General features: G+C 46.6%; 2 protein-coding genes across 4 annotated transcripts in view; both read right to left on the reverse strand.

The window, feature by feature from the left end:
• Positions 1-4772: 4772 nt before the first annotated feature.
• Positions 4773-9462, reverse strand: LOC135813888 (uncharacterized). The gene is made up of 3 exons (XM_065326908.1): positions 8864-9462; positions 6549-6894; positions 4773-6040 (listed from the first exon to the last, which is right to left on the reverse strand). The coding sequence occupies exons 1-3, from the start codon at positions 9196-9198 to the stop codon at positions 5840-5842; spliced, it is 882 nt and encodes a 293-aa protein (XP_065182980.1). The 5' UTR covers positions 9199-9462; the 3' UTR covers positions 4773-5839.
• Positions 9463-10220: 758 nt separating this feature from the next.
• LOC135813889 (transcription activator BRG1-like) overlaps positions 10221-27500 on the reverse strand; it is a 38953-nt gene continuing 21673 nt past the window's right edge. Inside the window, exons 24-36 of one of the 3 annotated variants that reach the window (XM_065326911.1) lie at positions 27375-27452; positions 25101-25136; positions 24604-24681; positions 24087-24197; positions 22619-22735; positions 20762-20807; positions 16994-17072; positions 15726-15831; positions 15143-15244; positions 12283-12309; positions 11654-11721; positions 11557-11594; positions 10221-11049 (exon numbers count right to left, since the gene is read on the reverse strand). In XM_065326911.1, the coding sequence (XP_065182983.1) occupies positions 11558-11594; positions 11654-11721; positions 12283-12309; positions 15143-15244; positions 15726-15831; positions 16994-17072; positions 20762-20807; positions 22619-22735; positions 24087-24197; positions 24604-24681; positions 25101-25136; positions 27375-27452 (885 nt within the window). In that variant the 3' untranslated portion in view covers positions 10221-11049; position 11557. Of the gene's footprint in view, positions 11050-11556; positions 11722-12282; positions 12310-15142; positions 15245-15725; positions 15832-16993; positions 17073-20761; positions 20808-22618; positions 22736-24086; positions 24198-24603; positions 24682-25100; positions 25137-27374; positions 27453-27500 lie in introns of all 3 variants that reach the window. The other 2 variants (XM_065326910.1, XM_065326909.1) reach the window with 2 other exon arrangements.

The raw sequence follows: 27500 nt of genomic DNA on the forward strand, positions 1-27500 counted from the left end.
ACTATCCTTAGGCTAGCGTGCGTGCGAGTGAGTTTGAGTATGTGGGTGCGTATGTGTGTGTGTTGCTGTGTTTGTGTGTGTGCACGCACACGCACGCGCGCGCATGTGGGTGATGGTGTGAGTGCATGTGTATAATATGTGTAGTTCCCACTGTATTCCTTGCACAATAGGTCTTCACTTACTTTTCTTTCGCATACAACCAGAACCCATTCCTTGTTCGAAATTAGATTTTTTTTGGCCTGGTGATCCCGCAAGCGTGGAACTCGGAGTGTAATATATTTTTGTTTCACTTTACTTGCACTATTCCAAGGCTGTCCAGACTTCTAACAACTGCTCTGAGTGATATGGTATTCATGCAACCATGCCTAGAAGTAGGGTAGCTGTTATAAATAGAGACATATCCACGCAATCAACTTACACTGGTTCAGTTTGGCAGGATTGGTGAGACAGTTCGTCGTGCATGCTGCCTGCACATCGCAAGCAAACAGTTCTGTAACCTTCGTACTTGCTGGGGGTCTGTCTGTTTGCGTCCCAGTTGATGACAGATGTGCACAGTTTGAGTACTGGTATGCGCAAAGTTACTGGGGTAATATCGTTCATCAGCTAGCTGCAGTCGGAGTTGATGGGGTGATGTACTCTTCTGATCCTGATGGGACGTATCTCGCCCTGCTTTCTCAGTTGCAGCTTGTTGAGTTCGCTTTGCTGGAGGCTCACGGTTCGGAGGGCACTGGTACACTGATGAGGGCTTTCCTGGACGGCGTACTCGTCAAAACTCAGCTCTCAAGTCCCTCTGGATCATAAATGCAGCGAGCAAACATAGCTCGTGCTGCGAAAATAGGCATGAAATTTTCACGACGCATTGCAACATCTCGGCGCTTTGCCAGGTCTCCATCCTTTGGGAATTTGAGAAAACTAACCCCAGGAGGATGATGTGATACTGGCACAATCAACAACACAACAATTTGGCATTGCAGCGGCTCAGGCGACTTGGCAAACTACTTTCTGAAGTGACTTTCGTCCTGAAGAAAGTGAGATTCAAAATCCAAGTATTTTCGCACATTGCCACAATGACGTCACACATACATTGGTATGGGGCGTGGCTAAAATTGAAATATCTCAAGAACGCTTTCTCGTAGAGACTTCGGACCAAGACCATTCGACTCAGCGCCCGAAACTCTACAGGCTATCAAATTTTCATTTTTTCGTGGAGTTCCCCTTTAATTCTAGGTGGCCCCTTGTAGTAATAATTATAATATTAAAATCATCATGAAGACATCCATGCTGTCACTCCACGTACAGCTAGCTAGCCACACATTCAGACTACAGACAGTAGTAGTAGGATGGCTTCCAATCATGTCTTGGACTTCATCGACCAAGGCAAGAGACTACAAGTGGTGAAATTTTATTTTTTGCCTTAACCCCCTTTAACTTCCCCTTTAATACAGGTAGTTTCGTTCGTGATAGGCCCAGCACCGCCGGTCCATGCCTGATTATACCAGTGTGGCAGATGCAGCAACTAACGGCGACTGAGGGTGAGGTGTTGTTGTTTAAAAGTATTATAAATTATATTAAAATACATAATGAGATACACACAGTGCATGTACTCCGAGTGTAGGCATGCAGAGCAACTGGCACAACTTTACCTGACAGTACTTCCACTTTGTATCATGTTGTACTTCCTGCTACCAGCTGACAAGTACATGTACATGCATGTCCCATTCTAATAATGACAGGACATGTGCGAGATGTTTCCAAAACAGAGAACAATAAAGCCAAGCACAGTCCCGGTGTAGCAAATACAAGTACAGTGGATATCGGTTATAAAGTCATCGGACATAGTGATAAACCGGCTATATTGATACAAAATGAAAATATCAAAAGCAAAACCAGAAAAAGCCAGTCAAATTATCATTATAACCAATATATCGTATATAGCGATAAATCGGCTATAAGGATACAGAATCACCATTCAAAACACCTCTTTGTGCAGAAAAATTATCGTCTATAGTGATAGCAACACACGAGTGTGAGGCATTGATGTCTCGATTTGGAGCCACATGTGTGTTGTCATAGGGTATTCTGGTCTGGTGCTTCCTGGATGATGCCTTTGGGCCAAGAAGTTCTTCACTCTAGACTGGAGAAGGTGCAGTAGCATCCATCACGTATCAGTACGCTACATTAGCGCGATCGAGTACCCACACGTGTATAATGTGTATGTATGACGCGAGCAGTTGAAAATCGCCTGTAGTGATATACCGGTTATAGTGATAAAATGTGAAAAATCAGAAGGGCACGTTATAACCAGTATCTACTGTAATAGGAAGGAACTACTACACATCTACATGTATGTAAATATTACCAAGACTCAAGAGTACTCTTGATATTACCGGTAACATGTTAGAATACATGTACTGGTGTGCTGGAATGCCGCATAATACATGTACAATCATGTTTCCACATCCTGATTGCTTCCCACAGGACACATAAAACAGGTTGCCACTGTTTAAAAAAACGCGGACAGTGCAAATCAAAATAGCGGGCCCAGTAATGTCCCTGTGCAGCTATCAACTTGCACTGTCCCCAGCTGTCTAGGATACTTATCCAAAAAGTCTTCTTCTAGATATCTGATACCGACCTCAAGATTTCCAGAACAGAACTAATACCACAAACTACAAACCGCATTGATCTCTGGTGGTCCATGGGACTGTGGTCACACACTGGGTTACTGTCCAGACATGCGAGCAGGAATGGCGTACGAAATGACGGCAACACCAGGCAGATCAACTACATACAAATATTAGAAATCAACTTGAAAAATTACAGCCATGAGCTGGTCACAGTCGTTCCCACCATGACTATGTTACTATGTTACAGTATGTAGTTCACCACAGCCAGCACAGCCAGCACAGCCAACACAGCCAACAGCTACATGATGTGTTAGTAACCTAGCTATAGCTGTGCCAAGCTAACTCAGCCAACAGAATGTAGCGATGCTGAATGGTATGCATCGTGGTGCAGACAGACAGACAAACAGACACACACACACACACACATGCGCATACACATGTACCATTGATACGCCCGTCACAAGAGAAGCACGCAATCTACCAATGCACTGGATGTGCACCCACAGATTTTCTCTTTAGCAACGATAGGGTAGCGATAGCAGATCTGCACACATACATGCATGTATACACCTGTGACAGTTACAGATTGCAGACCCTACATGGCCAGCTGTATACCCAGCAGATGCACAGGAGGCTGTAGCTGTTTCAGTGTTCCTAAAACCAGTAGAAGTGGCAATGATGACTGTACTGTACCTACTAGTACATAGTGTCACTGTCATGTCATCTACGTAGGTCACTGTCTCAGTGTCTGTCATGAGCCTATGACTCTGACCATGACTACATGTACAACACACTCTCAACGTGAAAATTGCGTCAAAACACGTTTGCCATGCAGTATGCATGGTACACTACAAACCAAACCACACGTGCGTGATACACGTAGTGTTACTACATGTACATGTGCCAGCTTGTACTAGCTCTGTATCAAACACACGAACAGTACATCACAGCACATAATATATACACCGAATACTCGAAATAGAAATCGTTACAAGTAAAGCTAACGAAAAGATTATTCGAAAAGTTTCGATTACTCAATTATGCATACAGTACTACATGTAAATTAGTATACACATATGATTGTAGATCGACCGATGTGCGAGAAAAAAGTCTCTTCTCCACAGGATTTTTTTTTTTTTTTTTTTAAACCGGCCTCTTGTGTAGCCTCTTGTACGGGCAGAATTTAGTAACACAGTGATTCAATAAAAACAACTTCTCCACAGGATCAATTTTAAATTTTTATTCTCGGAATTTTCGCATTTCCGGTTTCTAATACTGTACTGCTTTCATTTGTGGAAGAAATAATCGAAACAAACAGTGTAATCGTTTCACCTGTACTATTAGACTACTGTGCATAGTACAACCAAACAACACTTGAACCTAAAGTTTTAGTTTCACGAAAAGATCGAAACTTACGGACAGCCCCCTAACTTCAGCTAACTCGGTTCAGAAAACCACTCGAACAGATGTTCCGTCCATCCGGTGATCACTGCACAACATTCCTCTCCAAGAGGCACTTTGACCTCACTTTAGCAGAGGGACATTGGCCCAGAGGCACTTGGAATGTTTGGCCCCATATGGAAATTGTGTTCCCAGTAGCCTGTTTTGAATAGAAGCCTGTTTTTTGAGGTGCACTGTCGGCACATAGGCTGAGTTTTAATGTTGACATACATGGAACTACCTGGCTTGAATAGAAGCCTGGTTTGAATAGAAGCCTAACCTTGACATTGGCTTCTACAGGAATAAGTCTGGCTTTTGTACGCGACATTACGGTAACTTATTATATTCTTTCATAGTGCTTGGAATTATTCCCTCCTGTTTATCACCATCATCACCTAAACTCACAGAGTATACAGCACACGGGGGTGGGGGCAGGCAGCCAAGCACCATCCCTGGTAAGACACTGGCAAGCATCATGACCAGGCACACACACACACACACTCTCTCTCTCTCTCTCTCTCTCTCTCTCTCTCTCTCTCACCCACCCACCCACCAATACCATACCAGGAAGAAATGTCATCCATGCAATACTCAAGCAAGTACAACTCACACTGAAACAAGCAGGAACACATGACATGGGATACGATGCCAGAAGCAAACACCTCCCACCATCCACCCCAGAGCAGTCGCATGGACCATACACGATACTGGAACCAACCTTCCTTCTTTTCTGTCCTCAAATAAAATTTGGCAATTCGCCATCAAGCCAGTAGAAAGCTGTACTAAATACTGCAAATAAATAAATAAAGACCCCTGTTGGGCAGCGACAGTGACAATAGCAGATATCTTTAAAAACAATCTTCGCTCAAAAGTATACTGGAACGTGCCATACGGTGTATACGAGTACAGCTGGGGTCAACCGAGTAGCTGTTCTGTTCTAGAGCAAGAGCCGAACACACACACACACACACATACACACACACACACCTTTGACCTTTGACGCCCATCGCCGGAGGCGATGATAGCAATGCTACGGCAGAAGCCATAGCAACTTGTGCTGGGATTGCACCATTCAACAGCTTGCAAGGCTGAAGAATTGACCGTCACTATTCAGCCTGGTCTACACCATACAGCTATTTGAAGTGACTTTTTCCGGCCAGTGAATCCCTATTTTTGGTCTTTTCATTTTTTTTCCTGCACACACATCATACCACATACTCCGGCATGCACTGGCTGTTGGTAACCACCCAGGAGAATGAAAGAAAAGTCAGGAAGAGTCTGAGAAAGAGAAGAAAGACGTGTGTGACCATAATCGTCGGGAACCGAACCCGCAACCTATCGATTGGAAATCGCTGCACATACCACTGCACCATATGGGACACACACACACACACACACACACACACACACACACACACACACACACACACACACACACACACACACATACACACACACACACACACACACACACACATACACACACACACACACACACACACACACACACACACACAGACACAGACACACACACACACACACACACACATACACACACACACACACACACACACACACACACACACACACACACATATATCCGGGCATACAGACTTAGAGTATCCCATGCTGCACGCTGGTCTGGAATCATCATCGCACGGAGCTAGTTGACAATCGGTGTCGCCAGGCACAGAGCGGTTCTCAAGCGCAGAAGGACACACAAACACTGCACTGACAAGAGGAGACGTTTGTAACGCCAGCCAGCAGGTTGGCTAGTACTCAGGAGCAACGTTAGCGGCTTGCGAAATAACGCCAACAATCGAGCCAAACACTGTTCCCCACACGATGAGCCAGCCAAGGTGAGGCCGGATGATCCTCTCAAGCAGCTCCGTTGTGTGCCTCTCGTCCATCATGGCAACCCGATGACTCATGTACGTATCCAGCTCATCTCTAAATCGATCAATCTTTATCACCTGATGGCAGCCAAGGAACAACACACAAAACACAAGTCATTCACTAAAGGTTCTCACTGTTGCAAGTAGTGACGTCCTCTAGTGTCATCTTCGCTCAATCTGCATGAACTGCAGCCCTTTCCATCACAGACATGCTCAGGGTTATGACCAGAATCAACTTGAAGAGGGATCCCTGGGAACGTTTGTGCATAGTTGTACAAATCTGCTTTGCTCCACATACAAAGTATTTGTTGAGAATGTGGGCCTGGAGCATGTGGCAATGAACCAGTGCAGTGGTTTGCATTCCGCAAGGGAAAGCAGCAGTTGTGTTGATACGTTGAACCACGCATTGTACAGTGGCGCTTTCGATTTCGAACGGGGCGGCCAGAACTTGAACGAGGATGCAGCACCACGTCATGAAGCTTTGGCTGACTACAACCCTGATGCTGCGACCATTGTAAGGAACTCTCCAGTGCTCAACCCCCCCCCCCCCCCACACACACACACAGATATTCCACATCCCACCTACCTTGCCAGGTCTCGAAGCATGCTCCAGTAGCAGTGGTGCCACTTCGGCACCCATGCCCAGGACAAACGGCTTCACCATCGGCTTCAGTGCACTTGGTTTAATTCCCACCGCTCCCAGTAGCTGCCCCTCTGGTAGATTGGAGAGTTTGGCCAGTTGCTCATCAACAACTATATCGACTTCTTCACTAGCTAAAAGAGTGTTGATCTTCTCGGGTACGTCTGACGTCGTAGCCACCTCGGACAGCTTATCCATTATGTACTTGTTGATGAAGTCGCTGTCAAAGATATAGTCGAGGATGATCTGCTTGACAGACTGGCCAATCTCTCGGTGATGATTCGGTATCACCCTGATCATGTGCACACACACATACAACACACACACACACACACACACACACACACACACACACACACACACACACACACACACACACACACACACACACACACACACACACACATGCACACACACCAGATAGACCCCACACAAGTTAGCTCATCAAATGCCAGCACTGGTATGTACACTGTAAAAACTGACAGACAGCTGTTGGAAGGTTACATTTTATAGTGCAATGTACAATCATACAGTGCTGTAAGTACAGGTACTAGCATACGCAACTGTTGCATTCAATTTGACAATTTGTGGAAAAATTGCACCAACCTATTCATACCATGATAGGCTAGTATGCACAGCAAGGAGTCGGTGTATCGGTAGGGACTAGTATGCACAGCAAGGAGTCGGTGTATCGGTAGGGACTGGACACTACACGGCAAGGAGTCGGTGTATCGGTAGGGACTGGACACTACACAGCAAGGAGTCGGTGTATCGGTAGGGACTGGACACTACACAGCAAGGAGTCGGTGTATCGGTAGGGACTGGACACTACACAGCAAGGAGTCGGTGTATCGGTAGGGACTAGTATGCACAGCAAGGAGTCGGTGTATCGGTAGAGACTGGAGACTACACGGCAAGGAGTCGGTGTATCGGTAGGGACTGGACACTACACAGCAAGGAGTCGGTGTATCGGTAGGGACTAGTATGCACAGCAAGGAGTCGGTGTATCGGTAGGGACTGGACACTACACGAGACCATGGTCCCCGAAACGATGTGCCCCTTGACTTCGGATTTAGAAGGTTCTATATGATCTGTGGTCTACGCAGCCGCAATTGCGATCGCAGCCTTAACCTGCTGGCACCAACCGCGGCCTAGACAAACAATGCCACAAGTGAGCGTGTGTATATCAGCCCTGCCCCATGGGTGCCTGGAACAGGCATCCCGGGAGCCAAGCCCACATCAATTAGCAGCACCATCAACTGCTGCTACCACTCCCCGATTAAGGTAAAGGTGACCCATAGTCCATTCTGTTGGGGAACGTGTTACAGACATCTTGTTTCCGAGAGCCTGACGCACTGGGGAGGCGCTCATCTCCTCCGCCCCTCCCAAAACAAAGCCAAGTACCCAATTATGGATGGGATTCCTGGGAGCGGGTATTAAGCAGGGAATTAAACCAGCAAACTCATGGCTAACTTAGGGGCCATCCGTAAATATAGATATTTATTCAGAAACGAAAACTAGTCATTTAGGGGGGGGGGGGGGGTGAGCGCCTGTTCGTTTCTCGAAAATTAGCGATGGACAGTTTGTATGTGTGGGCAGAAAAAACGAAAAACTATATTGATACTATGTACCGTTTGTAGTTTGTGTGTGTTCGTTTCTCAGGGAGGGAGGTTGAAGAGAAATGACTACGTTGTTTTCGTTCCTAAATTAATATCGGCATTTGGTCAGTACCCAAACGTCCACAGTGTTTTCCTTGAGGATGCCGTGCTAGGTTTCTCCTTACAGTGATGTTACCGTGAAGTACCGTTGATCCGCCCCCTCTCTACTTGCTGCCCCCTGTCGATTTTCTGCCAGTGAAGCGACTTTGGCGTATACAACGAAATACGCACTTGAACCGACGCATGCACTGCTGTACACAATACGTGCCAATCCAGGATGAAAATGTGCACAGTCCAGCACATCTAGTCTGATCTTCTACGTTGTTGTACATCATACTGCACTTGACAGCCTTGATCTAATTCCCTTCCCCTGCCAAAAACCCAGCTGGGAAGCGACATGGCGTGGGGGGGGGGGGGTATCCTACCCTGGGGTGGTTCTACTTGAAGTTGAAGTGCTGAAGTGCTGGATGCATGAGGTGAGATCTTGTGTGCACGTGCCACCACTACTCCCGATAGTACTACTGTCACGTCACAATCACATTGTGTGCATACAATGCCAGTACATTGTACATTGTACATGACTGTACTACAGTCTACACTCACCCACTGCCATACAAGAGAGGTATACGATAGAAGAGCATGATGATGGCCAGCCAATTGGTAAATCCACCAGCAAAACCAAACAGTCCAAACGACAGCACGTAGCAGACTATAGTCTCCACGGTGCCTACTCGACACCACTTCTCATTGGGGTGTTCAGGCAACGCTAGTCTTAGAATCACTGCTGTCACACACACCAGCACCACGACAATGAGCGCGAAATTTCCTTTCTCGGTAAACGCATCGCAGCACATTTGTCTCCACTGGCGACGTCTGCGCTGTTCCGCTCGGCGCAGAGACACTGGTACCTCAGTACATGTATCTGTACTCTCCTCCATTGCAGTTACTGCAGCTGGAGCAGCTGGGGCAGCTGCGGTACACCTAGTTCCAGTCAGACAATGAGGAAATGAAGGACGTCTGTCTGCTTGACTGAACTACAGCCGGCCGGCTCGCGGATAAGTCATTATCTGCGTCTAGCAGTGCGTTTTCCAGTGAAGGAAAAGGAACATTTTCCAGTATCGGCCAGCTGTGAAAGCTTCATTGCACATGAGCTGCAACTAATTATTATTTTTGTAACTGCCAACATGTCATGCAACAATGAAAACTACCTGTATCAAAAATAAAGAACATTGAAAATTTTTAAATACATGTATTAATTTTGGAAAGATCGCGTCCGAACGCGCCATCGTGTGCCCATGGCGACATTATCTGCATCACTGAGTTTGTCTGCATGGGAGTCGTAAAATACCGGTATTTTACGACTCCCTGCTGTCTAGTCTAGTAGTATAGTCTGTTCACGGTCGAATCCCGCTCGTGGATCCTTCTTTTGCAACAATATTGCAGCTGTACTACAAGACAACTACAGTAGTTATATCAAGAGTACATGGTTTTCATGTACTCTTGGTTATAATTATGTACATCAGACATGTACTCTTGCTGATACTACAACTTAGTACTCAGCTAGTAGTAGTGTGACGGCAACATCAAGAATTGTGCATGCCTGCTGTTACCAAGGTTGCATGCATGCCTGCTGTTACCAAGGTTGCATGCATGCCTGCTGTTACCAAGGTTGCATGCATGCCTGCTGTTACCAAGGTTGCATGCATGCCTGCTGTTACCAAGGTTGCATGCATGCCTGCTGTTACCAAGGTTGCATGCATGCCTGCTGTTACCAAGGTTGCATGCATGCCTGCTGTTACCATGGTTGCATGCATGCCTGCCTTTACCATGGTTGCATGGATATGGAATTTTACGGCGGCCTGCTGCCATGGCCTCTTACAACCAGGGAGTTGTATAGAACAATCGCCATCCACATACACATCTGCTACAATCACACACAAGCAGCAGGAGCGACACCGAGTCTGTGCAACCGTGCTTTTCTGAAGCAGGACGGTCAATTTCGAATGATTGCTGCACACTCCAGCAATGAAGGAGCAGTACAATGAACGATGTGAAGAAACACACGTTTATATGCAGTTAGTCAACAGCAGAGTGATGCGGCAGCAGCACAAAAGACAGCGAGGCGAGACAGGTTCTAGACCAGGGAGTAGTAAACTACCCTGGTCTAGACTTTTAAATAAGAAAACATGTGTGTCATGACCATGTGCATGTTGCAAGTGCAATGGAGAAAAGGCCGACAAGGCTGACAAGGCGATGTTGCCTCTACGTCTAGCCAGTGATGTTAGGAATAGATGAACGGTTTCGTGCCTGATATAACTAGACTGCTTGCATGGCCAGCGGGAAGAACGATGCTGTCTCAGAACTCAGAGGAGACACGGGCATTACAAGTGCGGCGCAGCAAATTTCATGAGAAAGGGTATGGTCTGCTCAAGGTTTATGTCATTGAAATAATGTGTGTATGTGTTTCATGAGAGAATTTCATGATAAAACATCTGGACTAGAAGTAGCCATATCTAGAAGATCCGAGTGGTGCTGGACAAGCAAACGCACCGTGCTCAAACTCAAGGCTAGCTGGTAACTCTACAAACAATTCCCGTGACATGTGTTTTGTGATGAGAATTGGAACAGCAAGATACTTATGGTTGTAGAAGTTGCTGCCAGCGTGATCAGATGGACACCAAGGATAGTATGGTGCCTGGGTTTCTCAGCAGCGTGAGTGGAAATTAAACGTGGGAAGAAACAAATGCTGAGTGTCCGTTCTCATTTCCGCGCTATGTGTCGGTGGCAGCCTGAAAGAGAAAACGCGATAGGATAGAAAGTTTGAAACATTAGCGTCCAGCACCTGACCGGTGACATGAAGTTTGAATGGATGGAATGTACTTCACAAGATATGCATGGATGAATTGCTGCCACCAGACTCTTAACACGTGTACACATAGCTGGACACGAGGCAAAGCTGCAGCAATCGGATTAACAAGACATTGCAGCCCATGCGGTGGCACATGTGGCCGGACGACAGAGAGCACTGCTGGTGGATGCGATTGCATCTTATCATGGCAAAATTATACGGCTAGAGAGAATCTATCCACGACAGCTAATTTTAATATTCAACAGAAAAAGTGTGAGAGGCCTTGAATTTTGAATTTGGGCTCTGCTAAAAAGTGCAATCAGCACCGACACGACAGCGCTACATGCACCTCACATCATGTTTGCTAGTTGACAGCAAAACATCAGTTTCAAACAGCAACAACAAAATGACTGGCCAGTAATACCTGCACTATGGGTTGGGAACATACCTCACTCTGTTCTGGTGTGGCCACCGCTGCTGTTGCTGCTGCTGCAGTAGCAGCACTGGCAGAAGCAGCGGCAGCGGCAGCAGCAGCATGTAAGCTACTGTCTTCGTCATCCGAGACCTGGACGTCGCCTCGAATCACGCTGTCGCGTGCGTCTACGTACACGGCCTGGAAGGACAAGCACACGCATGCACACACAATGGCCATGCTTGACAAAGAAGGGGGTAAAAGAAAACAAGGCAATGCACTAGAGCCATTGTAAGGCACGGTTGCTAGCGGCGCTCTCCACTTACCCCATACCTCTCAATAGGGCTTGAAAGCGATGTTCAACATTGCTGTACAGGGGTGAAATACCCACTTCTGGATCAAACTGGATCCACTCTTCACTCTTTACTAAGTTTGTACGGCAGATGGTGGGTAAATGATGACTGGCATACTAACTCTATGTCACACCTCTGCCAACCAAAGACACATTGTCCTACAGCACTTTACATGTAGTACACAATACCTAAAGCTACTTGGAAGTACAGCGGTGCTCAGTGAAACCTGATCAAGCCAGTGAGTGCCACACCGGGCACTTGCAGCCCTAGACCCGAGAACACTGGGCTGTGAACTGGGGCACTGAGGGCGCACACCTTATTCACACGATCGGATTTCATCCAGCAGCACTGTACTTCAGGACTGGCACATCATTTCCTAGTTGAAAAGGAGAACCTGAGCAGGACATACCTCAAGGACAATTGAATCCTCGTAAATCTGAAGCGAGCAGGCAGATGCATGCACGCAGACACACAGACATACAGACACACAGACACACACACACACACACGCACAAACAAGACACAAGCAGCGTGCATTCTCAGGGTGAATTCAAATGTTTGCGGACATCTCATCACTGGTTTCGGACCAGCGCTAGCTTCTGAGTAGCAATGGGGAGAGAGGAAAGAGAGAGAGAGAGACAGAGAGAGAGAGAGAGAGACAGAGAGAGAGAGAGAGACAGAGAGAGAGACAGAGAGAGACAGACAGACAGACAGACAGACAGACAGACAGACAGAGAGAGAGAGAGAGAGAGAGAGAGAGAGATGGATAGATAGATAGATAGATAGAGAGAGAGAGAGAGAGAGAGAGAGAGAGAGAGAGAGAAAGAGAATGAGAGAGCGGGTCTCAGTTGACAAGCCCAGCATATCCCGCACTTTAAATACATGTTGGTAACACAGGAATTTTGGTCCCAGTTGACACCCTTAGGAAAGAACGGTAACATTATGTTTGAACAGTAAACTTTACAAGGCTGCCTCCTATACTGGAGGACCACTAAAACTAGGAGCAAGAGATGATGTTTCCAGTCAAACTATACCGGATAAGAAGAACACCAGTACACGGGAACAATATTTGAAAAGTCATAAGGTCCCTTGATCGGCCGCTAGACATGTTTTATTATAGTCTGCTACAGAGGCAGTTTCATTTCATTATTATTTTACTCCCTGATGAGGCCCCAAGGGCTAAAATTTGGAGATTTCTTTTGAATAAAATTTGCAGCGTCAACGGCCTTTGTGTAGTGGTTGTCACTGACCATGATATGAATTGGCATTGGCAGTGGAGCCTCCGTGTTCTAAACAACATACACAGGTTTCACTGCAGTAAACCTTGTACGGTGTTCATAGCCCGTGTGCAACACAACGTTATGCTGTTGCGGAAAATGTATATGCTGGCTGATTCATCAGTGTGGACAAGGGTTTGGTTTCCGGCCTAGTGCATATCCCATTCACTAGAAACATGACGGATCCTGGCTGTTTGCATGAAACTAAGCTAAGGGGTGAAAAGAACTATTCAAATGTTCACATGTTCTTGAACTTACTTGGTCAAACAGAACGAATACCAGTATTCAATTTCTGACGAACACGAACTCTAAGCGAACTCTGAATTAACTCTAAATGACTTTGGTCCAGCGTTTGAAAAATGTGTGTAAAGGCACAAATCACTGCTCGCACAGTACGCACTACGCCGTGGTACGTACTGCGCGAGCATTCAAACAACAACATACTGGCCGACTGGATCAAATGTACATTGTACATGCGTGTGAAGCATTATGGCCGTGCTTGAGCTTGTCAATGCCTGTACGGCTTGTCACGCGAGAACTTCCATTCCTGTTTCGGCCAGCTACGTAGTTGATATTACTCAAGTACGAGGCTGATGCCTCCTCCTGAATATCAATACCAACTGCGAAGCAGGAGGGATTTTTACTAAAAGCCATGTGGTGCACGCAATGGGAACATGCAGCAGCGATGGTGGTGGGGGCCAGGAGCTCCGTCGACCGACTGGTTTCGACATCGTCACGCTCTGGATTGATATGAAGGTACGGTATCTCCCGAGTACGCTGGTCAATACAGTATCCTACTTATCCCAGGTACACCTACGCATTTCGGGGCCCATGGTCGATGCAACTGCGTCCTGCGAATCACCAAAAACAAGATGCTGCCTTTCTTTATGATTCAGTCAAGGCTGTTGTTGTTTGAGAGCGATGAAGACAAGTTAGTTGGACTAGAGGATGTGGCATGATTGCATATCTTGCGTACCAGTGACGGTCAGTGTGATGATAGACGTGTAGTTCAAAGTAGGCTACTTCATGTCAAGATACGTCATCACGGATACGCCCATGCTGGTGCTGACTTCCTTGTCACTGGATGGGCGTGGAACTTTCAACAGTTTGGAACTCTTGCCGAACACTTTCCGTGTAGGTAGCTTTGTAATTACGTATCGTCGGAATTCGACACCAGCAAGTTAACTGCATCACTATCGGGTATGTTAGTTGACTGGGTGACGATGGGCATGCGTCCTTTGAGCATTGCCAGTGACTCCGGTCTCAAGTGTCTTCTTTCATCCTTCGAGCCGGCATGCGATGTGCCTAGTCACACCAGTGTCGCTGCATACGTTCACAAATGGAACGACAGGGCCAAAGCTGACCTGATTGGGATATTGGCAATGTTTCAGTGGTAGCTGTTTCGATCGTATGACACGTACACAGTTCATTTCTTGGATGGTTGCTGGAAGATGAGGAGCTGTGTGCTTGCAACTCGTCCAATGGACGGAAGCCATACGGCTGCCCACACGCGAGACCACATATTGGCGTTACTATTACTCCTTGCCTAAGTTTCCCTGCCCACATGAGTTATCAGCACCAATTTGAATGCCTTACACAGATATCTGGCCACCTCGTAGCACTCGTCATTTTCCTTTCCCCGCGTCCCTTTCTTTCTCAGCTTCATCTCTTCCCCTCTACAAACACTATCCATTCGTGAAGATCTGGAGAATCGCCATCCCATGAACCTAACACCTGATGAGGAGACTCACTTCCTGAACACCGTAAACTGTTGGATACGCGAACGTACTTACTATATGCAAGTAGCAGCTAGACACATCGTATGTCAATCAATACTTTTTTCGGAGCTTTTTTCACTGAAAAGTCGATTTTTGTGACTTGAAAGAGGTCAGAAAGGTGCCCGGTAGACCGACGTGCCCCAGTCAGGGGCGTCCGGAAAAGGGAAGTTTAACTGTACGCAAAATAAGTTCAGCGGCAGCATATAAGACGTACAATGGATCCTTCTCTATTGTAGATGCGAGCATTGCGGAACATCAACTGACAGTCGTTGTCCATGTCTAAAAGAGACCGGTAGCGATGGCTGAGCACACGATCCTGCAGCAACAAGTTTATACGCACACGCACACACACACACACACACACACACACACACACGCGCGCGCGCAAACAGTGCACACACGCACGTACACACGCACGCACGCACTCACACACACACACACACACACACACACACACACACACACACACACACACACACACACACACACACACACACACACACACACACACACACACACACACACACACACACACACACACACACACACACACACAAACAAACAGATCACAGTGTTTAACCTTAGTCTGGATTTTTGTATGCCACTGTTGCTATTCCATAACCCCTTGGTGTAAGTGAGTGAATAGTTTTACGAGGGCAACTACAATTTAATTTCCTCAGGGTGTGTCGACTCCACTGCATCACAATATCATGTGAAACAATGACAAATGCAGCATTAGCAGGATGCACGCATACTCAACAAACGGGTGTACAGCAGCAATATCGTCATGTTCAAACCTTGATTCGCCGGATATCAATGGGCGTCTTGATGATCTCGTAATAGTCCTTTAGTTGCCGTGGTGACGGCAGCTGATAGAAGATCTCGCTGAGCACCCTGCCCTCCCTGCAGTGAGCAAGCATGAGCAAACAACACACGAGTACATTGTACACCTGCTTGTACTTGCACTTTGTTCAATTTAATACAGTACTAGTACTCCCTGATGAAGACCCAGGGCTAAAATTTGGAGACCAGTTCAGAAAAGTTGGTGAATGTGTTGGAGAGATGACTTGTACAGTGTACTTGCACTTTGAACAAACATATGCATGCACAAACATCGTACATCCTCAGGCTGTGTTTACATGAGAAATTTCAACCCGGGTCGAGTTCAGCCCGGGTTGAAAGTCTGTACGATAGACAAAATAGGTGAGCGTTTACATGAAGACAGTGGACCCGGGTCAAATACTGATATGCCGCCAAAATTCCACTTCTAGAGTCCTGTTTGGTCACATGAATACTTTCGCGCGAAATTTGCATGTGCATTGCTATTCAAACCTGGTGCGAGATACGCACAGAAGTACGTTTGTATGATTTTCTTGCCCCGGGTTGACCTCAACCCTCACCTTGGGGGAAGGGTTGAAATCAACCCGGGGCGAAATTTCAACCCGGGTCAAGCGCAATGCGTCATGTAAACGCGCCATTCATTTTGTGTACACGGCGGGTTGAAATCTGACCCGGGTCGAACTCAACCCGGGTTGAAACGCCTCATGTAAACACAGCCTTAGTCAAACAGCAATGCAAGACCAGGTTACGCATGCCAAGGCTATCTAGTCTCTTCATAAACACTACTAGTACTAGTACTAGCAGTCACACTACTCATCAGACTAAGTCCGGCGAGTAAAGTAAAAGTAAGTAAAGTTTGCACATCCGCGTTACCACCGGCTTACGATTGTGTTGAGAACACACAACCAGCTTAGAGAAATTTCACTCGTGCCACGCCACCACCATGCCTGATTATACCAGGGTAGCAGATGCAGCGCCATAAACGGTGAGGGTGAGGTGGTAAGTCTCACGACCAATGTCCGATAAGGGGGCGAACCTCGTAAGCTGCATCTTTTTTAAGTCTGGCTGGTAGGTCGAGGAAATATCAAGAAATTATCACGCCTTCTGATACTTTCAGTGAACATGATTTCAATGCTGCTGGGAGCACCACAACTCCCCCCCCCCCCTCCCTCAGTTTAATATGTTTGATGTTGCATTACATTGTAGAGGACAAAGTCAGACTTACTCATTCTTGTACTCCATAATGAGTGCAATGATCTTCAACATCTGCTTGGTAAGTAGGGGTGGGTTGGGAACGACTTTATCTGATGATGATGTTGGAGACAGTCATCGGAATCGCATACAAAAATGCACAGACACAGACACACAGACAGACGCACAGTCACGCACAGTCACGCACAGTCAGACACAGTCAGACACAAACACACACAGCCACATAGTCATCGTCTGTCTGTCGTCTGTCGATACTGACACTTTCACACTGGATTGGGCCGAGGTGGTCAGTTATGCCTTTCCTCCGTTCGCCTTGACCGACCGTGTTCTTCGCCAAGTGATCCGCCCATGGGCGAGTTAGTTGGTGGTGATTGTGCCGCTGTGGCAGGGGCTGTCTGGTTCCCTCTACTTCTCAGCACTCTAGTGGCCAATCCAGTCCTCCTGCCATCATGGGTCGACCTGCCTTCCTCTCTCTCCTCCTCGGTCTACTCGAGGAGCCTCACCCTCCGATCAAGGCCGGCACTTGATCGCCTGCCTGGTATCCGGGCGCCATTCTCAAATTGGTATCCGGCGGTCCTACTAATAGATTTTTCATTTTGGAGAGTCAAAAGTCAGTCCCCGGACCAAGCCCTCCCCTACCATCGCTCACTGGCTCAAGGAGGTCCTACGGAAGGCGCGTATTGACCCTGCCTTTCTGGTCCATTCCACCCGTGGTGCTTCTACGTCGGTCACTGATTCCGGGAGCATGTTGACTAATGTGATCCTCACCACGGCTGGCTAGCGACAGGCGTCCACTTTCCATCGATTCTACCACAGACCATCTTCGGGCTTGTCTACCCGGGCTCAGTTTGTCTCGGCTGTGCTTCAGCTTTCCCATACGGCATGAACACTGGCCGTGGACTTGCACTTTGTTTGCTATGGTTTCTGACCTTGTTCAAGTTCTCGCTTTTCGTTTCAGTTTCTCTTTCACCTCTTACATAGTTATTTATGGCGTTAGCGCTTCCAGCATACGTATAGATTATAGACCGGTTAGGAGGTCTATACAGGATATATAGACCGAGTAAAAGACCGAGGTCCCCCGAGGTCTTTTACGAGGTCTATATATCCTGTATAGACCAACTATGAGGTCTATAATCTATTTATCGTGTTCTCCACGCAATAGTTTCTCTTCATATACGACATATCCTTGTAATTCTAGTATTATACTATAGCCTATACTGCATTGTACTGCATTGAAAGTCAAGATCATTGTTTAAACTAGGTTCAGCATCGGTAGCACAGTGGCTGGGTGGTAAGGAAGAATGACTGAGATTCACAAGGTTGTGGGTTCAAATCCCATCTTGTGTATTTCTGCTTTCTTCAAAAATTTCTTTTTCTAAGTTGGAGAGAAAATTTCTAAGTCCAAGAAGTTCTAAGGAGTCAAATATAAGTAGTCAAATATATCGTGTATTTGACTAAGCAGTCAAATACGCGATATATTTGACCGCTTAGGTATCAGGGAAATTAGTGGGGTCAAATACTAAGAAGGCGATAAACTGTTATATCGAAGCTCAACGGCTCCGATACGCAATTCACCATTTCATTAGCAATGGTACATTGCGCAAGAGGTGCACATAAGGAGGCACAGCACCGGATTGACGGCCAACACACTCAAACCGCGCTATGGCAACCACTCAACAACCTTCTGGCACGAGAGATACACTACATCGACGGAGCTCTCCAAGCAGGTTTGGAATCTTCAAAACGCCGAGCGCAGCTTTGAAATCAGCTGGAAGATAAAAAATCGCGCCCCATCGTACAGCAATCTCAGCAAAAGATGCAGCCTGTGCCTCACGGAGAAATTCCACATCCTCACCACTCCAAAGGCCATCTCCCTTAATAAAAGGAGCGAGTTGGTATCAAAGTGCCGCCACCAGCGCAAGTTTTTGCTGGGTTACGAAGTGACATAACGTGTCTGGCGTGCTACGGGTTTGGCGCGCGGTGTGTGTGTGTGTGTGGGGGGGGGGGGTGTATGTGTGTGTGTGTGTGTGTGTGTGTGTGTGTGTGTGTGTGTGTGTGTGTGTGTGTGTGTGTGTGTGTGTGTGAGTGTTTAGGTGCGATAATGCGGGAGTATGGAGTGTGTGAGAGCGAGAGGCTGTGTGTGGATTAGTGTGAGACAGTGTGTGTGTGTGTGTGTGTGTGTGTGTGTGTGTGCGTGCGTGCGTGCGTGCGTGCGTGCGTGCGTGCGTGCGTGCGTGTGTGTGTGTGGATTAGCGTGGGTGTGTTTGAGTGTGCGTGTTCATGTTTCACCATATGCACCCAGCACATAATAAGCGAGATAATTATAACAGTGCCCCGACCCTTCCCTCCCTTTTTTCTCGCTTGTTCCTTGCTATTCTGAGGAACGGTCTGTGACCTTGCTAATTTTGGCAGGTAAAAAACTTTTAAGCGATTTATCAACTAGCATGAATTTTGCCAGGAAATATTAGCAAGAACTCAGATGGTGAGCCAAGGAAATTGAAACAAGGACAACGCATAACTTGTGCTCCACGTTTTCCTTGTTTCATTTTATCTATTCTAGCAATCAGGGGGTTTATGTCATAAAAGAATGCATGAGTGCCATTATGCTATGCAGAATGCAAAATTTCGATTGGAGAGTCTAAACGTTAAAAATAAGCCGCATCACAGTACCAGCAATTGGTCTTCCTTTCGCGGTTTGGCTGAGTCTTCGCATACTGTAAAGCGGGATTCACAGAAGCTTTTTTGCGATGCGACACGCGATGCGACGGGATCTGCGATGGACGCGTGCGATGCGAACTCGCGAAATACCATTCACAGAAGAAGTCAGCGATGCGACAAAGTCTTGCTGATTTGGGTACGTCACCATGACATTCGCGCGGTTTAGTACAACTAGTACAAATTTATAGGCAACTCTTGAACCTTTGTATAACTTTGCTGTAGAAAAGGTCAAAATCGTACGCCAAATCGCTTGTCGCATCGCAAAAATTGAGCCAAGCTCAACTTCTGCGATGGCCCAGTTGCGGCAGTTGCGTGGGGTGCGAGAGGGCTGCGATTTGGGGATTTCCCGGTTTCGTGGCAGTCGCATCGCGTGTCGCATCGCAAAAAAGCATCTGTGAATCCCGCTTTAGTCTATACAAATTTTCGGCGCGTATAAATTTCGGCCTCCCAGAGCTAAAACACATTTCGGCCTGTACTGCTGCTGCCTGCGTACACTGTCACAATGAACCTTGCAAAAAAACAACAACATATTTTCGGCCAAAAACACCCAGGCCAAATAGCCGAAAATAAATATGCGCCGAATATGTGTTGACTTGCAGTATGTTACACTCCTCCTTCTCGTCCAGTTCCCTTCCGTTGCTGATGCTCGGTGTCCGCCATGCCTGCTGTGGCCATTCTGTTTCTTTCCCACATTTGCTATTCTCATCGAAGCTGCTGCTAGTCAGTTTCGTGATTTTCCAAATGCAACCGTGAAGAAAATGTGTCAACATGCTCTTGTGTTTCAAATATGCACAAAAATAACTTTATAATTCGGTTGGGTTTTATGTACCGTAATCTTGATGAATTTGAAGATAACCTCTTATTGGCCACTGACCATCACAATAATAAAAACAACAACGACAGTGACAACAACAACGACGACGACGACGACAACAACGACAACAGCAGCAGCAGCAGCAACAGCAGCAGCAGCAGCAGCAGCAGGAGCAACAACAAAAACAACAACAACAGCAACAAGACCCACCCACACACACACAAAAGAAAAGGGAGAGAATAGACTCACTGGCAGGTCGTCCAATCTTCTTCTTCTTGGGTTCAGCCTTTTTCTTCTGTTGCAATGGACAGATAAAAAAAGAGTGTGAGGGCAAAGCACGTCGCTACCTGCACATACATTGTACACACCAGTGCCAAGCTCTGTGTACGTACACTGCACACGTGTATATGCACATCTCACTGATGTGTGTGTGTGTGTGTGTGTGTGTGTGTGTGTGTATGTGTGTGTGTGTGTGTGTGTGTGTGTGTGTGTGTGTATGTGTGTGTGTATGTGTGTGTGTGTGTGTGTGTGTGTGTGTGTGTGTGTGTGTGTGTGTGTGTGTGTATGTGTGTGTGTGTGTGTATGTGTGTTGTGTGTGTGTGTATGTGTGTGTGCATGTGTGTGCATGTGTGTGGTATATTTATGCAGACATGGTAAATGAACATATAAGTTAAGCATGTATGCACTCAAATCTTTTTGCCATTGGCCCATGTGCTAGGAAGAACAAGAAGCTTTATTCAGCCATCACAACTCTTCTGAAGATGTATTATCGTATGTCCGCACCTTTAACCCTTTACCTTCTGTGTGGACATGAATCGACCGAATTTGGTCGATGGACATGCATGCACTAAAACATTCGTAACTCGATCAATTCTTGACGGAATGTCAAAAACTAAATATGTAGGAAGAAGCCGAAGCGCCCAGCTGTTCATTGCAACAATCGGTGAAGAGCTGCGATGCCGCATTCCAAAGATATCGCGCTCGATATTTCAGCCACGGCAAAAGTCGATTTTTTTTTCTGAGTGACTGGCCTTGAGCTGGGGATTTTCCCTCTTCTGACATGCTGAGTCACCTGTGCATGTTTTGAGCGCGTGGGCAGCATAAAAAGAAACCCAGGACAACAAATTTGAAATGTTTACGATGAAGGAGTGAGAAATGGCTGACGAGGAGAGAATTTTCTCGGATACCCAGCGATGGGGAGTATTTGAAGCACCCTGGCGTTGGATATGTGATCTCAGTAGTGTCCAGTTTGAGCTCATTGCACGCAGCTCGTGGAGAGCTTTCCAGAATGCCCAAGAGTGTGAAAATCGGTTGATTATAACGAAAGATATTCTCAGAATGAGGTGAGAAATATCGCATTTGGAACTGCCTGGGAATTATGGTCAGAAGGTAAAGGGTTAAAGCCATGGAGGTATATTCGATTATAAAGCCAGTCTCAGTTATAAAGACACACATTTATCAACCCGACACTTCCATTACGCCACTCCACCTTCTACGCACACCAACACCTTCTACCAACCTACACTTCTACCCGAAGGGTGTACCCCTTCCCACCTGTATCGACCCGCACCTAACCTTCACCATTAACTTAGATACATGTATTTCCCACCTTCACCTTCTCACCTCACCTCATCTCACCACCATCACTCCCTATTAACCCGTGCCACCACCCAAAGCCCTCCATTCTTTATCCACTGACGATGTTGTTCAGAACAACGAAACGTCTGGAGAAGTATCGTAAAAATTTCTATCGTTATTAAATGTTATCAAATATACCACTCTTTGGTCTAGAAAGAATACTTTTTGATATCAGTTATAAAGCCATGGGCTTCATGAATGAAACGACATTTGAACGAGAATTTTGTAAAAATGAAGGAATAAGTACTATACTAAAAAACTTACAGGCCGGCAGGAAGGGTGAACAAGTGGATTTAAAGTCTAAATAGACATTTTTGTGTGGACTTTGACTTTTATGGCATGGCGTAGTGGGTGAGTCACTTTGCATCTAAATAGCTAGGAACGCAGCGGCATTTCGAAAATAAGGCCATGGCTTCAAAGGCGCTGACATACGGTATGTAAGCGAGCAGAGGCATGCTGGGCTCTTACCTTCTCCACTTTCTCAACAGGCTTCTTAACCTCAGGTGCATCATCGTCACCTTCGTGCTTGCGCTTTCTCTCACGCATCTTGTTCTCAGCTTCATCCAACTTACCATCCTCAACCGCCTACGGGACACAACAACAGTGAGAGTACAATAAGAGAGAGAGAGAGAGAGAGAGAGAGAGAGAGAGAGAGAGAGAGAGAGAGAGAGAGAGAGAGAGAGAGAGTAAGTTACAGGTAAGTCTAACAAATGAGGACTGAGACTTACGCCTGAAAGCAGGTGCATGATTTAACAAGCAGGTTGTCAGTCTAGATTTATGCGCAGATGGAGAAAAAAATGCGCAGAATTTTTGTAATGAGATGAAAAGCAGAAATAATATAAAATAATAAGAAAAGATGAAATGAAAGCCTGCTCACAACCCCGCCCAGCCTTGCGAACGAGAGAGAGAGAGAGAGAGAGAGAGAGAGAGAGAGAGAGAGAGAGAGAGAGAGAGAGAGAGAGAGAGAGAGAGAGAGAGAGAGAGATAGAGAGAGAGACAGAGAGAGACAGAGAGAGACAGAGAGAGACAGAGAGAGACAGAGAGAGAGAGACAGAGACAGAGAGAGAGACAGAGACAGAGACAGAGAGAGACAGAGAGACAGAAAGAAGGAAAGAGAGAGAGAAAGAGAGAGAGAGAGAGAGAGAGAGAGAGAGAGAGAGAGAGAGAGAGAGAGATAGTTAGAGAGAGAGAGAGAGAGAGAAAGAAAGAGAGAGAGAGAGGTAGAAAGGGAGAGAGAGAAAGAGAGAGAAAGAGAGAGAGAGAGAGAGAGAGAGAGAGAGAGAGAGAGAGAGAGAGAGAGAGAGAGAGAGAGAGAGAGAGAGAGAGGTAGAAAGGGAGAGAGATTGATACATAATATACTAGTACAGTATAGTCATATACACAGAAGCAGAGAGCCAGTGAAGACTGAAGAGGCCCATGTTTTTTGGTTGAGAAGTAGGTATTTCAGAAGTAGATAGATCATCGTGACTAGGAGCATGTTCGATTGGTAGGATCGGGATCCCGATCCACCGGATCCACTGGATACGCACCCTTTCGATTGGTCGAATCCGGATCCTTCGGATTTGGATCCGGTCAACCCACCTCGGGGAGCAGGGTTGACCGGATCCAACAGATCCAAATGTGACCTTTGTGCGTATATGGCGGGTTAAAATCATTTTTGCACACATTGTGGTACGCACACGTGGATGGAGATAGAGCTTGTTGACTTTTTGTATGACGCATGCGATGAGTACGACGTTCACCCTTTTGGGTGACTTGTGAGCGCCATTGTCAACATGGCAACAGTCAAGGTCCAAAATAAAGTGTTCAGTTGAATCTGAAGGATCCGACGGATCTGAGATCTGGATCCCGATCCCGATCCTTACCAATCGAACATGCCCTAGGACTTACAGCAGTGCACACTTCAAGATCCCGTGGAAAGCAAACCAGCGCTTACCTTGACCCACTGTTTGTCGGTCAATGCCTCGGAGTAGTCAACCTCTGTCCGCTGTCGTACACCAGTACCATACAGTTTCTCCTCCTCTTCCTCATTGGCTAGCTTCTCAACCTAACACACACACACACCAGCAAACCAACAACATGAGTACCGGTACTATAGTGTATATGCACAGCGTGCACTGTATTCATAGAATCAATCTGACGAGGGGAGAAGCCAAAAACGGCTAGCTGTGTGAAAAGCAGCGCCCTCCTACTCAGATTGAGCCCCCCCCCCCCCCTACTCTTTTGTCGATTTTTGTGTTTTCCATGCCATTCAACGAAAATGCATTCGGTCGTCAGACTCGTCACTACTGGAAGGTTCAGAATCATAAAGGCACATTTGTTTGGGGCGAAGTCGGGGGTTCGCCACGTACGTTGCATTTTGCATGGCAAGACAATTTTGGAATATGGAAAAAATGGGTTACTGGGTACCGGTAACTGTTTCCTACGCCCGCCTACTGCAGCAGCATACGTACCTCCTCAAGGTCTTTCTGCAGCCATGGTGGCAGCTCGTGATCCTCCATCAGTCGAGACTTCCCTGACCAATAGTGACCCTGCGGGACACGAGCACAGCATGCACCAAACGTATCAGGTAAAGTAAGTACTCTACTTTCAGAAATTGTAGGTGCTCAAAATTTTCGGTATGAGGGCAAAAGGCCAGGTTAGGTGAACAGAACTTTTAGGTGCAGAGAAGCAGTTCCCTATTGGATTATGTGTGTTAGTGTTTGTTCGGTGTATTGACATTTTAGGTATGAAACAGACGCACCGAAAGTACCGAAAATAAAAATTTGTGAAATTACAGAATGTCATTGTCCTCATTGATAAAGCCTCATCAACCTACAACAGGAGTTAGTCCTCTAGACTGGGGGTCTGAAGGCCCAAAAGACAAACAGTGTGGGACAGTAATGGTCAACCAGACCAGTGGTATTGGGCTAACAGAAAAGAGTAGATGAGTCTGCTGGACTGAACTTACTGTCTTTTCCCTCTCAATGCGTTCAGTGTCCATGATCTGGAAGCACACACGCGGTGCACAGAACACAAATAAGAAGTAGAACAAACGGGAATGTTGCAATACTAGTGTACACAGTCCATGGACAGTACTGTTTCACACTTTGCACATTAGTCAGTGCAGCACATAGAAGTGAGACGGGACCTGGTAGCAATGGCAAATAAAAGCTGTGAAACCTGTCTAAGACGACCGCTCTGGAGACCTTCAAAATGTGGTCTCCTTATCCTGGGGCATTTGACCGAAAAGAGCATCTTTGGTCCTGGTCGCAGTGGTCTTCCGGGACAGGTGGTCGCCTTATCCAAGCGGTCGCCTTGACAGCTTTTACTGCATATCAAAGCCACCTTCATACGTCAGACCATCATCACACAGCTCAATTGTGAGAAGCAATAGAGAGCTAGAAACTGCCTGTTATTAGGAAATCTCGACACGCTTTCAGGGAACACGATAAGATTTCGAAATTGCTCTGACACAATGTCCTGCCACTTCTGGAAACAGTCGGACATGGCCGGACGCTGTGATTTGGCAGATTTCGTGATACATGTATATGTCTGGGACTCTTATATTTTTTCACCACTTTCATACACGACAACACTGCACACGTACATGCTACCAAGAGCGCATACACTTGATGCTATTATTATTAGACTATTAGTATTTCAGTGCGGTGCTACAAGTCACATCCGTGACACAGATCATTGGTAGATGCAACACTGATTCAAATCTCTGTGCACTGTGCAGCAAACACAGTAACTGGGACTGTGTGACTGTGTGACTGTGAGCGTGCAGTGTTTCTGCACATAATCGGATTTGAGCTGGTTTTTCGGCGACAACGTTATTTTTATGAAGTCAGCAAAAGACAAAGTGGGCATTTGCTTGCACGTTCTTGTTACCAGCTCCAAGATCCACATCATGTCACTACGAGTACTCGAGTTGGCTGAAGGCTCCCATCTTTGCAAACATGATGTGCTCTTTGAGCAGCAGGTAGATTCTACGCGACGTTGAATTTATGACTAACTTTCGCTGCTGTTGCTTCATCGATCTTGCACCGGCAGCGCTTTTTCGACAGGAGCATACTTGACTGGATTGCCAGAAGACTGCTCCTTTCGATAGAGGCATATAACAAGCTGGTACATTTCTGATGCCTCGTTTCCCCTGCAACATGGATGTGTTCAATTTTCGAATCGTACAAGCGCATCGCGGAATAGTTCCTAGCTTCACCAGGAAGCGAGAAAAAAATTCATTTCAAAACTCCTTCTCGATCGTTTGCTACGCTCAAACTGGAGCTACACTGAAGCGGACAGCTTCCTGCCATGCTGCAAAACCCTCTTGTCACAGATTGCTGCTCTAACTTCTTGAGATTTCTTCCCAGCCAGAGCGCCACTGTCCTTAGTCGTTCTCTTTCCCAGCGACGCTATTCAATTATTTCGGTCGGACAGATTGTTCGTTCAAGTAAATAAGCGCCGGATGTGAATCGAAAATGATCGGAAAATGTCCGATGTCCGACCGTTATCGTGCTCGCTGCGCTTTGCTTACCACCACATCTCCAAGGGGCCAAATACACATACTTCTCAAAGACACCCCCCCCCCCACACACACACACACACATTAGAGAGGTTAAGATGCACGTTATTTCCAACGTGACGCGCAATTTCACGCCTATTATGGCGTAAAAACTCCAAATTCGACGTGAACCGCAGGTCACTCGCGTTGCTTTTCGAAGTGCGAGCCAAATAACGCGAGCTGAACTTTCGCGTCACGTAAGAAATAATGTGCATCTTAACCTCTCAATTCAGGACAAGTTTGCTCAGTGCCAATTGTTCCCAATCAGGTTGAAGTGGATTTGTGCAATCAGGACCTCTAGTAATACAGGACGGATACATGTACACGTGAAATCCCAGGGCGCCCGGGTGTGATTGATCACTTTTACAGCAGTTAGCTACGAACGGTGGCTGCCAAGGAGCAGCAGACACTGGATGTACAGTGCTGCTCAAAGAAATCCAGTCCTGAATCGATGCACTCATGTATGCGCCGGGCGTTGCGCAGCCCTAGACCTGCGTACACCAGGATTCGAAAAGGAGCAAGGTGCAAACTTGAGTGCCGCGACTGGGTTTCATTCAGGAGGACTGTAGCACAGTGCCTGAAGAGATAAAGCAAATTATGATGACGTGAACACGCGAGACTACTACAGTTTAGCCTAATCAAACAGTGTGTGATTAGGACAGCAGAGCAATCTCGTACCTGGAAGTGTGGAAGCTCATTTTGACCGCGACTGATCATTTGGTTGATCACCTCATCATCCGGAACATCATCTTCTTCCTAAAATGCACACACATACGGCCATACACACAGAGAAAATGATCCGTA

The sequence above is a fragment of the Sycon ciliatum genome, chromosome 4, assembly GCF_964019385.1.
Source record: "Sycon ciliatum chromosome 4, ocSycCili1.1, whole genome shotgun sequence".
NCBI lineage: Eukaryota > Metazoa > Porifera > Calcarea > Leucosolenida > Sycettidae > Sycon > Sycon ciliatum.

Excerpts from the sequence above, each read along its gene's own strand:
- LOC135813888 (XM_065326908.1), bottom strand. The coding sequence starts at position 9,198 with ATGGAGGAGAGTACAGATACATGTACTGAGGTACCAGTGTCTCTGCGC. Across the intron at positions 6,895-8,863 it reads CCTCTCTTGTATGGCAGTGG|GGTGATACCGAATCATCACC; the intron begins GTGAGTGTAGAC and ends GCACATGATCAG. Across the intron at positions 6,041-6,548 it reads ATGCTTCGAGACCTGGCAAG|GTGATAAAGATTGATCGATT; the intron begins GTAGGTGGGATG and ends GGCTGCCATCAG.